The 13560-nt window shown below is 47.7% G+C and overlaps 1 protein-coding gene across 7 annotated transcripts in view; it reads right to left on the bottom strand.

The window, feature by feature from the left end:
- Nucleotides 1–13560, bottom strand: part of Dcdc2c (doublecortin domain containing 2C) — a 64575-nt gene that overhangs the window by 50280 nt on the left and 735 nt on the right. For 6 of the 7 annotated variants that reach the window (XR_781202.2, XR_781203.2, XM_010629116.2 and 3 more), the window contains exons 1-2: nt 12338–12614; nt 5413–5489 (exon numbers count right to left, since the gene is read on the bottom strand). Coding sequence is in view for 4 of the 7 variants with exons in the window: in XM_010629116.2 (XP_010627418.1) it covers nt 5413–5489; nt 12338–12466 (206 nt within the window). In the remaining 3 variants the exon portion in view is untranslated. Of the gene's footprint in view, nt 1–5412; nt 5490–12337; nt 12620–13560 lie in introns of those variants that run through there. The other variant, XR_781204.2, reaches the window with a different exon arrangement.

Below are 13560 nucleotides of genomic sequence, written 5' to 3'. Positions count from 1 at the left end.
ACTTTCCTTTTTAGTTTTATTTTAGGATTCCCTATTTTTAATGTTCATACAGAGATTTCTTTAACTGAAATACTGAATAGTTTCTTTGGTGTGAAAAACTATAATAGTACACAGGATCCTAATGAGACAATTAATAATGTGAAATAGGAAGTAAAGGGCTAAAGGTGTAAGGAAAGTGGGAAGGGTGGGGGAAAGGTAATAAGGGAGAGGAAAAAAATATGAGAAACTGAAAAAATGGAAATGAAGTGTTTTTAAATGGGGAGGGGAGGAGGGGGTGAAGGGAGGGCAGGGACAAGGGGAAAAATGAGAATCAAGACCTATTATGTAAAGGTACAGAATCCCAATGATGAATGTAACTGTATTTGTCTACCTAGATTGTACCAATATCCTCAATAAAAAAGAAAATAGGGAGAAACTATCTGTAAAACTGTTTAACTTTTTAAGGTTAATGAGAATCAAGACCTATTATGTAAAGGTACAGAATCCCAATGATGAATGTAACTGTATTTGTCTACCTAGATTGTACCAATATCCTCAATAAAAAAGAAAATAGGGAGAAACTATCTGTAAAACTGTTTTTAACTTTTTAAGGTAAAGAAAAGAAAGAAGCCAGGGATGGTGGCATGCAATCTCAACACACTGGGAGACTGAGTCAGGAAGATCACCATTCAAGCCCAGGCTGGACAACTTAGCTGCTTAGCAAGACCCTGCATTGAAATAAAATATAAGGGTAACCCATTTTCGGGTCCCCCTGTAGGATGTAGGAACCAAATTTTCTGATCAAGGTGGGCTCCCTCTTTGCCCTGTGATCAGAATGTGGAGACCAAGTTTTCTGGGCAGAGAGCTGCAAAAATTCCATTCTGTATAACAACCTCCTCCCTGTTTCTCTGTTCCTCTTGTTCTGACCCAAGAGTGAACTTGTCCCCTCCCCAACAACTGCTTGAGTTTGCAGAATAAGATAAGTTAGAGATAAGTTAAGTAAGAAAATCATATGCTACACTAAGCATAGAGAGTTTGCCTAATTGTTTAATCATATAGGATGTTCTTTGGAAAAAGAACATAATGACCCCCGCTGAACCTGCTCCTCCTCGTGGGTATTGGTTATTTCCTGCTTCTATCCTCCTATTCCTGTAAGTACCCCGGCAATATCCAATACCAATAGAAAGTTTAAAATAGCATCAATAAAAAGGAGAAAGAGTTTCAAGCCTCCCCAACCCTGTATAATCATGCTTTGAAAGTGAGTCGGGGCTCTCTTTCTGATCCACTTGGTCAGTGAGGTACGAGGGTCCAGGCTCGAGCTTGCAACACACTCCTCATGTGATTGCATCAGACTTGGCCCCTTGGTGGTCTTTAGGGATATCGCGATCTGGGCACAACACCCCTTCTGTCTCTCTTAGACAGAAGCTATCTTAACCTCCATTGTTCCTAGAATTCACTCTTCCATTTCAGAGAACACGAACTCGTGCTTCAGATATCTAGCAGGTTTGGGAGTTACGCCTATTCTCACTATATCATTCTGGAGGTCCCACTGAGATTACTGGACCGAGGGAAGAGTCCGCTTTTGTTCCATAGGTTTTAACTTTGGTCTTCTCCCTCCGCAGATTGTAACTTTTTGTTTCATAAGTTATGCTTCTTGTTTTTCTGGTTGTATTTCATAAACTCTGACCTTTGTTTTGGCTTTTGCTTCAAAATTGTCTTAATTTTAACTTGCATGCTTTAAATTTTTGCAAATTGCTTGTGTCTCTTATGATGCATTGTTCTTAGTTTAAATGTATGTTTTATTATTGTTTTCTACATGTTATGTTTGGAGTTATTTGCTTTAAAATGCTGTACAATGGGTCTCATGAAATTAACTCAGAAAAGGACAGTTCAGGCTTTTATCTGTCCCTTATAGAATGCCAAATGGGGGTTACTCTGCCAGCTAGTAATGGCCTTTAGGGCAGCTGCCACTCTCCAAGCAGAGGACGGGTTTCTCCAGTTGCCCTCTGGTGAATCCCCACTTCCATTGGAGCCAATGGTAGGTGAAATGTTTACCAGATAGGCAACTGGGTTCATTTTGGAGACAGATTTCTGATTTCACAGAATTAGTGGAAACTGAGGTGACAACTGAGAGGTCATGGCCAGGGCTACTCCCTGACGGATACCCAAAAGTTCCTCAAAAGAAACTAGCTCCTGACAGCCCATCTAAGTAATCAGCAGAAAATCTCCACATCTCATCACTATCTGGGCTTGTTGGTGAGGTGAAAGGGGAACTCTGTCAAAGATCATCAGATATCCTCTGTCTCAGGGTGACCTGAAACAATGCCATCGGAGCCCTTTCTTAAGCCTCTGTTAAGAGTTGAGCTACAAGTTTGGACTACCCTCTCTACTAGTAAGATAAGACCTCTAGACAAATGTAAAAAAACAAATACTTGATAGATTAAGCTACCCGAACTCTCTCTCCCCTCCTAGGCTGGTCTTCAGCTATTTTAAATTGTCAACTATTTATCAGGAAAAAGATGAGAACACCCCTAGATCCTGATTTGATAGAAGGAAATACTATGGGTTTTTTCCAAGTCAGTCTTTCGATATGATATGGAGATGGTATACTGCCATGTGCCCGCTCAGAAGAGCTCTCTAGCCAAGGCACCTGTGCTTTGCTGAGTTAACAGACAGGGGTTATAATGTTTCTAGATCTAAAGCACAACTTTGCAGCCTTGAGGTAAAATACTTAGACCTTATTGTATGTAAGGGAACCCAAAGACTGGATGAAGAAAGAAACCAATTATTTCCTTTCCACAGCCCAAGACTCTAAAATAGCTAAGGAGATTCCTAAAAATCACAGGGCTTTTGATGCCTTTAGATAACACGATATAGTGAGATTGTGTGACTTCTCTATCAGCTTACAGAGAAACCCAAAAAGACAGATACCCATATCTTAACCTGGGAACTAGATTCCCAGACCACAATGCAGAAGCTCAAACAAGCACCTGTAAATGCCCCAGCACTGAGCCTGCCTACAGGACATCGTTTCAGTTTGTTAATGAAAGATGAGACGTGGTCTAGGAGTGTTTACATAAGGTAGGGAAACTGCTCGACAGCCCCGTAGGGTATCTAAGTCACAAATTAGATATGACAGATTCAGAGTAATTTGTTTTAAACAATATAATTAGAACACTTTCATTCTCTCTCACTCTTTCAAAAGGCAAAAAGCAGGGGCTGGAGATTTATTTCAGTGTTTCCACCACCTGCTTTGCAAGCGAAAGGACCTGAGTTTGATCCCCAGTACAAAAAAATAAATAAAAAATGGCAAAAAATAGCCACTCAGGCTCTACGATTCTTGGTTTCACTTTCTGTTTGGCAATGCAGCTGAAGTCAATCATGGCTTTTGTCTCTGGACACATGTTTTGCGAAGGATTACAGATCTACTCTGGGAAAGCTCTTGATCTTAATTGTCTTTCTACACCTGAGAGGGTTAGGATTTAATTCTTGTTCCATAATTAAAATCACCCTTCCATCCCTTCCCCACTGCCCATTCCAGAGATTTAGCTCAGTGGTGTCATCGCCCGCCTTGCAATCACAAGATCCTGAGTTCAATCCCCAGTACTCACAAGTGTTTGGTTCTGTGGCTGCTGCATTTCAAGATAAAGCTTGTAGAATAGGTTTCAACTAACTACTAAAACAACCATGGTTGACTCAAAGCTATACATACTTCTACCCAAGATGACATTGCCTGGTGCCTACCAAGGGCCTTTAGATAGACCTCCTGTAGAGTAACTCTGACTGCCAACCACAACTATGACCCTCTTCAGCCAGAAGCAGCCAGAATGGTCTTCGCCCCCTTGCCCTCTTATAGCAGTTCGAGGTACTCCTTCAGAGATGGGAATATTGTAGCTAGGTAAGTTAATTGGATATCTTATAGGCAGTTAGCCAGGGCCAGCCCATGAGGAGCCAACATGGAGGGCAATCGAGACACATTCACTGAAGGCCAGTGTTGTAAAAGAAGAGAAACTACCAGACCCATCTGCTTCCCCTAAGGATGAATAGCAGTGACTGATATTCTAAATAGGTATCAATCTCCTGGGTGGGGGATCAAGACCTTGCCCACCCCTTCCAGGAAAGATCCCTGACTGAAAATCCCTGTACACTTGCTACTGGCTTGCTTCCTCATTGGATCCCCATTTAACCAACATTTCCTAAGCAACTATACTTGTCTTAATCTTATTGGTTGTTCATAGTTTTGTCCACCTTGGGATTTCTCATTCGATCAATATTACCAAAGTGACTGTATTTGTAATCTTACTAGTTGACTACAGTTTTGTCCCACTTTGAACTCAACTCAGCTCATGGCTTTGTCCCTTAAAACACCTTCGAGAAGCAGGGTGAGTGGGTAACCCATTTTCAGGTCCCCCTCTGTCTCTCTTAGACAGAAACTATCTTTTTCCCACTAAATTTTTCCTACTTTTTTTTTTTTTTTTGAGACAGGGTCTCACTATGTAGTTGAAACTGATCTGGAACTCACTATGTAGCCCAGGCTGGTCTCAAACTCACAGCAATCCTCCTGTCTCAGCCTCCCAAGTGCTGGGATGACAGGCATGCGCCACCACACCTGGATATTTTTCCTACTCTTAATAAAAAATAAATAAAATAAAAAATAAAAGGGCTGGGGAATTAGCTCAGTATAAAGGTCCTGGCTTCAGTGGAGAGAGAGAGAGAGAGAGAGAGAGAGAGAGAGAGAGAGAGATGTAGTCCTTGAAAGGCTGCACTGTTTTCCAAACAAGCAAACACACTGAAGGTCATTGAAACAGCTTGTTCCAAATTTAAGGTAAAAGATCCTTCCCCTCAATTATAAACTGGCAATCATAAACCAATGATTGCTTTGTCCACTGAGGTCTTCCCAGCACCTGCCTCAGAATTGGTGTAAAAACATTTGGAGGAGACAAAAGCAAATGCTTTATCTCTTTGGTCCTCAATTGAGATCATGTTTAGTTAAAAAGTTAATTTTTAAGTTAATATTTGCATAATTAATGTGATATTTCACCTTTGCTTGAAGTGATAATTAAAGAACTCACAGTTACAGTCCATCCTTTAACAGAAACAAAGGAAGCAAAAGAAAAGAGGAAAAAGAAGAAAGCAAAGAGTCAGGAGTATCGGGCATGCACAACTGTAATCTTAGCAGTTGGGAAGCTGAGGCAGGAGGATCACTATGATGTCAAGAGCAGCTTGGGCTTCATAGTGAGACCCTGACGCACACATAGCAAAGAAAGTCTGCAGGTAGAGCAGTCGGTACACAGGAGAACTCACCAGTCAGAGAGAGAAGAGGGAGACAGGGGAAGAGAGAAAGGATGGGACAGGGGAGCTGGCCAGGGTCCAGAGCGTGATTTTTAAGCCCTGTGGCACATGCTGACTTTGCCCCCACAATCCTGTACTCACTTTATGTGACGGGAAATCCGATGACACGTCTGCCACCTGGACACCACATTGATATCACAATGCACCACAGGTTTAATCTGAAAAAAAAGGCGTAAGCCTCAGCTCCATTCCCACAGACCCTAGGTTAACACCCAGCTGCATGCAGAGCCACAGCCCCAAAGCAGACGTGAAGACACGGGGTCCCCTCAACACAGATCACCCAGCGGGGACAGGAGGGAGTCACAGAGAGGAGGACTGCGCTGGGGCAAATGGGGTCTGGGGCTGAGATGGAGCTGCAGGCCATGCGCCCCAGTGGTAGAGAAGACAGTAAGGCAGTGTGCCCAGAGGTGACAAAGGTCCAGGGGGAGAGCCACGCGGCTGGCACCTGGGATGCACCCAGTGACTCATCCAACAATCACACTTCCCACACCTGGGCCCAAAGAGCAGACGGGTTGAAGCAGGAGGTTGCCATGGAAATTGACTGGAGGAGGGAAAGGGTTACACACGACGGGGAAAGGTAACCGGGTAACTTAGCTTATACATAATAAAGTCCCTGGGCATGTGCACTGGGGTCTTCTGCAACCCATAGCTGACCGGCCTCCGCTATCATGCCATTGACTATGCAAATTTGACTCCACCCCTCATGGGCTTTGCACGTCTTGACAGTTCCTCCAAGAGCTCAAAACTCCCCCGCCCCAAAGGCGGGCCAAGCCAAGCGGCTCACTTGCAGGAGATAACCGCAGCCCAAGCCCACCCGACTCCCAAGGCCTCAGACCCTCAGCACCGAGCCCCCTGGTGCCATGAGCTCCTCTCGCTGGCGTTTCCCATCCTGCAGAGCGTACTTTCACTTTCAAATAACTCCTCGGCCTTCCTCCTGCTCCTTTCGGACGTCCTGCTCCGTACTCTGTTCAGGACACCAAGGACCTGGAAGGCAGGCCCGATGTATAACTGGGCGAGACCGGAGTCAGAGCTTCTGGGCAGCCGAACCAGGCCCGCTGTGTTCCGACCCCTCTGAGCTCCTGCGTGGGAGCCGTGTGACAGGCTGGGCCCGCTCGGCTCCTCTCGGCTTCAGCCTCGGGGCCTCAGGGCCTGACCCCCAAGAGGGAAAGAGCTGCTGTACACGGCCGGGGGCTCCCCGGTTACACACCTCCGCGGGTGCTCCCGGAACCCGGCCTCCCAGCCTGCCCTGCTCCCTATGCCCTCCACTCCCGGCTCAGGCACAAGGCAGGCATGTCACCCTAATGTTGGGGTGCTCCCCGAATACCCTAAGTGAGCCAGAAGCTACCCACAGACGCTCCTTTGCCAAGGGTGCCTGGGGCCAGTGGGAGCTGAGATCTAACCGCAAACACCACGGTGGAGAGCAGCGAGGCTCTCTGCAAACTGCATAGGTGGGGTGTCTGGGCCCAGGCACGGGGCTCCCCGGGAAAGAGGAGAGACGGAGCCAGCTCAGCACGGCGCCACCTTCCCAGGACTCCTCACACAACCTGGCCGGGCGGCCCGGGGAGGGGAACCGAAGGCCCCAAATCCCAGCACTCGCTGCTACAGAGCTCTCCGGCAGCAGCCTACTAATTCAATTTAGGAGAAGGAAGCGAGAGAAGCGATCACGAGAGAACCAGCACGAGCCCATCGGGTAGTAAGAGGGACTCGATCCGACGCAGTCCTCACACCACAGGGAGGGGAGACGGAAGACAGAGCTGCTCAGTGCGGGGGCTCCACTTACCCCCATCCTGCCCTCGGCCGAGCAAAGCGGCTAACTCTACCCACGGGCGACCCCAGACTTCCCCATCTCATAAGACCCGGTCCCCCAAGATCCACGGGCTTGATGATGAATTCCAGGGCACAGGATGTGTCCGGAACCATCGGCGCCGCGCCCCTAGAGGCTCTGTGCGGAACTGCACCTCCGACCCCTGGCTTCTCCTGGGCCTGCGGCCCCAGGGTCTCCAGGCTGCCCCTCAAGTGGCCCCCTGCTGCTCCCCCACACACATAGGCACAAACAATCGGGAAAGGACAGCATGCAGAGGAGCCCTGGTGGACATCAATCCCCAGGGCCTCGTAGCACCTTTCTGGCCCTGCCATCATCGAGCTTGTTAGCAAGCGTTCCCCTCATGAATGAGGAATGAAAACAGCTCTAATACTCTGGAAAAGATTCCAGAAAAAAAAGAGAAGTTGCTGAAGATTGCAGGTACACGGACACAGACACACCCACACCCACACTGTTTTCACCCCTATTGTACACAATACAGTCAAACCTTGCTTTGCGGACATAATTCATTCCGGAAACATGCTTGTAATTCAAAGCACTTGTACACCAAAGCAAATCTCCCAGTAAGAAATAACAGAAACTCTGATGATTCATTCCACAATCTCAAAATAGTAACATAAAATGATTATAATACTGAATTATAATACAAGATAATAAAGAAAATTTGAAACACAAAGAAAAACAAATCCATCGGCTGGTGTAGGGGAGACAACAGGAAGGAGGTCTACTGTGCAGGGCGATTTTCAGTATCACTAACGATGGGCCGGGGATTTAGCTCAGGGGTTCTGCCGCCTGCCTCTCAAAGCAAGGTCCTGAGTTCGAGCCCCAGAACCAAAAAACAACAACAAAAAACTATAATCTCACCATCACTAACAGAATCACTGCTGCTACTGGCTCCATGGGGTCCTTTCCTTCCTGTGCAGCTCTCACAAGGAACCCATCCAGTGACACGTGCTTTTGCCTTCTTTGGAGGGTTTTTCAGAAATGAGACGTTGCACTCTCCTTAAATAGATTCATCACTCACACTGCTGCAGCCTTATTCAGGGGCTACTTCTCTGCTCCGAACCTTGGCACTGTTTCCCACATTTTCTCTCTGCTTCCTGGCTGCCGTGAGGTGAGCAGCTCTCCTCCCCCACACCCTTCTGCCATGTTGTTCCTGCCTTGGAGCAGCTGACCATGGACCGAATCCACTAAGACGTGAGCCAAAGAAACCTCTCCTCCTCTAAGTTGTGGACGTCAGGTACTTTGACCCAGCAGTGGAAAGGCTAATACAACGTCACAATAGGGTGCTTTAAAAAGTGGGCCTGGGTGACCAAGCCCAAATTTCACTGTGAGCCCACAGCACCCTGAGAAAGGACAAACAGGAGGCAGATGCAGGATGAGAAGGCAGAATCCGGTCCACCAACACTGGACGTGGGCTGTGGGCAGCAGGCAGGAGACCCTAGGAAATGACACGCATCTGTCACCATGGTGCTGGACTGGAACCCGCTCAGCTAGGGGCTGCATGAGGAGAGGAAGCTCATGCCACCTCCCCTCTGCCTTCCACTTCCCCAGCCCCATCCCACTAAGGCAAAGGACAGCTCGGAGGCAAATCCCTGAAAACAGCAGAGATGACTGGGGCTTTCCAAACACACCTCATGCCCCGAAGCCACCAAACAGTACTACAGGTCCTTATTCATTGGCATGAAGAGATAAATTAAGTAAAAAGGGATTCTGTAAAACAGAAACTATGCAGAATAGGCTCCCATTTTTGCTTAAATAGACATACTGGTAAAGCTAGAAGTACAAATGCCTACAGATTTTAAAGCCACACAGAAAAAGAGCAAAAAATCTCTGGAGGACCATATTACAGTGTGTTTTCTTTCAAATCAATACATGTATTCTCATTTTCCTCCAATGAGCATGAATTGGAGGGTCCTGTGTGTGACTATGCAGAATAGGCTCCCATTTTTGCTTAAATAGACATACTGGTAAAGCTAGAAGTACAAATGCCTACATTTTTTAAAGCCACACAGAAAAAGAGCAAAAAATCTCTGGAGGACCATATTACAGTGTGTTTTCTTTCAAATCAATACATGTATTCTCATTTTCCTCCACTGAGCATGAATTGGAGGGTCCTGTGTGTGTGTGTGTGTGTGTGTGTGTGTGTGTAGTGGAGACTGACCTGGAACTATGTAGCTCAGGCTGGTTTTAAACTCACAGCGATCCTCCTGCCTCAGCCTCCCGAGTACTGGGATTACAGGCATGCACCACCACACCCAACCGGAGAGTACTTTTTAAAGCAGAAACAGAAGCTTCCAGGAAATGAATCCAGGAAAATGAGGGATGAAGGCGAGACCACTAGAACACAATGGAATTGAGCATGGGTGCCCTACCCAATAGAATTCAGCCCAATCTCACTTGGACAAAGTCAAGCTTCATCCCCAGACTTCTCAACAAGGCAGAGAATCATGGGACAAACAAATGGATAAAGAAAAAGTGGTATTTACACAGAATGATCCAACACACAAGCTTCAACAGCACATGGTTTCTCTTGTATGAGAAACCCAAATATAAATAGATAAATAATAGGAAATAGGGAGATGGATCTTTCTCATATGGGAAAGGGATCAAGAGATGGAGAGAAGAGAGGGGAGGAAAAGAGTATAAAAAAAGGATTAAGATGCATTACTATAAATATGCCAACTTCCCTTGAGGAATGTGATTGCTATGTACTACAAACATGTACTCATAAACATAAAGAAAGAAAACAGTTAACTTGAAAACATTTTTCGTTAGATTCACTGTGGAAATTTCATCTCGATGAATATATCCTTCTCTTTCCCAACCACTTGAGAGCAATACAATCTCGATTGACTCAGGCTACAAAATTTTTAGTCCAGGATATGCCCACTGGAAAAGCAGGATCAAAACACAGCTGTAGCCAGGCGTGGTGGCACACACCTGTCATCCCAGCACTTGGGAGGCTGAGGCAGGAGGATCGCCGCAAGATCAAGGCCAGCCTGAACTACATAGTAAAACCCTGTCTCCAAGAAGAAGTGGGGGGAGGAGGAAGAAGAGGAGGAGGAGGAGAAAGAAAACCCACCTTCATGGTGGAGAAAAATATCGAGCTGGGACTCGAGTGTAGAAAGAAAACTGGAGAAGCCATCTGAATTCTACCCGGGTCCACACAACTGTGAAGGGCAAGCAGAGCTACGGAGGCCACGCAAAGCCATCCGGTCACTCGGACCGGCAGAGGCCCTGGCAGCCCAGGTCCTATTAAACTCAAACCTAACTTTCCCGCTTTTCCATCTAAGGAAATGTGCACCCAAGTGTTTTATAAGCCATGGCTATGGCCACGTTGAGTGTGCGTTCTGCCGCTCTAAGGAATTTGAAGTACATTTCTGCATCCACAGCTCTTGGAATGCAGCTTCACTTTTTTCCACTAACACAGTTTGACCAAAACAAAAATTCTATGAAATAAGTACATACAGAAGGCAGCATTTCCACTCGGTGTCACAGAATTAGCCCACGGGACTCATTAAAGCATTTAAACATTAGACGGGGGGCTTAGCAACATTTTATACAGACATTCCTCCAGTCGTTTAATAACCAAGCTGTTTAACAGCTGCTCACTCATGGCTGGGCACTGCCTGGATTTAGAGCCTGCTCCTCACACTTAGGCCTGGACTCCTGTGCAGCTCTGTGCATCTAGTTTAGAGAGCCTCGGTGTTGTTTTTCCGCACAGTACACCTTGTTTCTGCAGAGCTGTAACTTTATACCACACAGTACTGCAGTTTCATTTTCTGCTATACATTACAGTACTTAAGAATTACACAAGGGCTGGGGATGTAGCTCAGTGGTTCCACCGCCTGCCTTGCAAGCGCAAGGTCCTGAGTTCGATCCCTGCTACCAAGCAAAACAGCAACAACAACAAAATCAAATAGCCCAAGAGTTACACAAATCAAAGCTCCATCGCCTTGGCGTTTCCTTGGACCATTTCTTCATTCTGAAATTGTAATGTGCACACCACAGGCAGTTCCTCATTTAGTGACCGATTTGTCCAATGACCTAGTTGCAGAAAAGGAGTTCGTGGTTAAATGAGAAAAGTCTGTGTTTTACGTAGGTCGTCTTGTTTAACCTGCCCACATTCTGGGAGGTGTTATTTCAGGTTCACGCCCGTAGGTCGATCACAGTACGACACAGCACAAATCATTCAACTGTTCTCTATCGATAGACATTCCTGCCATTTGCATATTTTTGTACTCATAAAAAAGATGTTGCTACATATATCCTGTGCCACAGGATGTGACAGACCAAGGATGGTGCTAATGTTTGTATCTAGATGTCCCTCCAAAGCCTCACGTGCTCACAGGCAGGGCTTTGGGGAGCTGATTGGATCATGGGGCCATGATACACATTGGCAGATTAGTCTGCTGACCTCACAGCTAATAGCGATGTTGAGAGGTGGAGGAGGCAGTCGCTGGGGGCGTAGCCTGGAAGGATTGCTCGCCCTCCTCCTCCCTTGATCCCTCTGCTTCCTGCTGGCCATGCCAGGAGCTGTTTCTCCTCCTTTCGCCCCTCTGTCAGGCTGCCTGGCCTTGGAGCAAGCTGGCTATGGAATGAAACGTCTACAAACTGTGAGCTGAATAAAGCCCTCCTCTCCTTCCCTATAGCTGCGGGTGGAGGCTACTGAGTCTCAGCCAGGAGAAAGTGATGCAGACCACTGCTCTGGAACAAGAGGCAGGGCAGGCGTGCCCACTTCCAGCAGGGCTCCCAGAGCTCTCGGGATGGAGGCCCGCAGCACCCTCTCTCTTCCTGCTCTTGGCCCCTGGCACAGATCTTGCAGAACCACGAGCCCCACACCAACCACCGTGTGCCTGACAGAGGCTGGTGTCTGCCTGCACAGCACGCTGAGCCGTGAATGTGGCCCTCGAATCCTCACGCTGGAATTTAACCCCAAATGCGTAGGCTGAGGTATTCAGACATGGGGTGCTGGGAAGGTGGCCAGAGTCGGGTGAGCTCACACAGTGGGGACCCACGGTGGCATTCGTGGCTTTACAAGAAGAGGAAGAGAAAAGCAAGTTAGGGTGTTGGCTCTGTCCACGATGTGATCCCTTCCAGCATGTTATTTGGGGGTGAGGAGAGTTCCAGACGGGATCTCGCTATGGAGCCCCAGCTGTCCTGAAACTCACAGCAGCCCACCTGCCTCAGCCTCCCAAGTGCTGGGATGTCAAATGTGTGCCACCACGCCCGGCCTAGTCTTTGGCTGTGAAAGGGTTGACAAGTGTGACGAGCCCACGCAGAGGCGTCTGACTTCGAGCTCCGCGCCATCCGCACATCCCCACGCAGCGCTGCCTCCCGAGATCCGCACTTCCACTTTTGTTAAATCTTCCCCCTTGTCGCATCACCGTGGGTTAGCAGGGAACACTTACTTCCTTCAGCTTCCTCATCTTGGCAGGTTTTCTGGGAACTATATGAATATAGCTGCAAGGAAGAAGAAAGGAGAAAATCCAACTAGAAGGCAAATATTGAGATAGAAATCCTGGGTCTTTCTATAGCGATTCGTCCTTTTCAGAATTAAAATACACAAAACCTCGTAGGATTCAGAACTAGAACCGAAGCACTGTCCACTCCGGGAGTCACATTCATGTGCAAAGCAGTGGGACAGCTCACCAGGTCCCTGTGAAACTCTCTTAAGAATCGTAGAAATTACCTAGGTTTTGGGGGGTTTTTTTTTTTTTTTTTTTTTCCAGTACAAAAAATCAAAACCGCAGCCTTGGTGCTGCACCTCAGCCCTAAGGTCCAGCGAAATACACCAGACACAGACTCAACACCGCCTGCTCCTCTTCTATGGGGCTCCCCGAAGTGTAAGTTAAAAAGCAAAACAGAAGTCAGGTGATAGAAAACAGGGAGGCAGATCTTTCTTTCCCAGATGTGCAGGGACCCAGAGGAGGGATGGGAAGAGAGGGCAGGAAAGGGCGGACACCTGTGTGTCATGTAAGACCCCTTACGTTCACACTCTTCCCTGTCCAGGTAATTCGGCCACAGGCCCAACCCCCCAGGTGAACCCAGGGCCTCAGCCTCAGCTCCACCCTGCCCCCTTTCAGGCCAGGCTGCAACCTGCGACCTTCCTGCCTCGGCCTCACTCCTGGGGCACACTTACTCCAGCTTCTTGAAGCGCTCACGGCCCGCTGCCACGTACTTGGCCCCGGTCTGCAGCGCGTCAAGCTCCAGCACCGGGTGGCCTCGCACGGGTGTGTAGAGGCGTCTCACCCCGAAGGGCACAGCCACCTGCTCGGTCAGCTGCTCCAGCAGCGCCTCGAACGTGGCCACGCGGCGCCGAGACAGCACAAACTTGCAGCCCACGTAGAACTGGTCCCCGTTTCGGTACACCAGGAAGGTCTTGGCCGGCGTGGTGTCCACCA

This window comes from Fukomys damarensis, unplaced genomic scaffold (assembly GCF_012274545.1).
Source record: "Fukomys damarensis isolate Sample0158 unplaced genomic scaffold, DMR_v1.0_HiC HiC_scaffold_25, whole genome shotgun sequence".
Lineage (NCBI taxonomy): Eukaryota > Metazoa > Chordata > Mammalia > Rodentia > Bathyergidae > Fukomys > Fukomys damarensis.
This window is presented reverse-complemented; position numbering and strand designations above follow the sequence as displayed.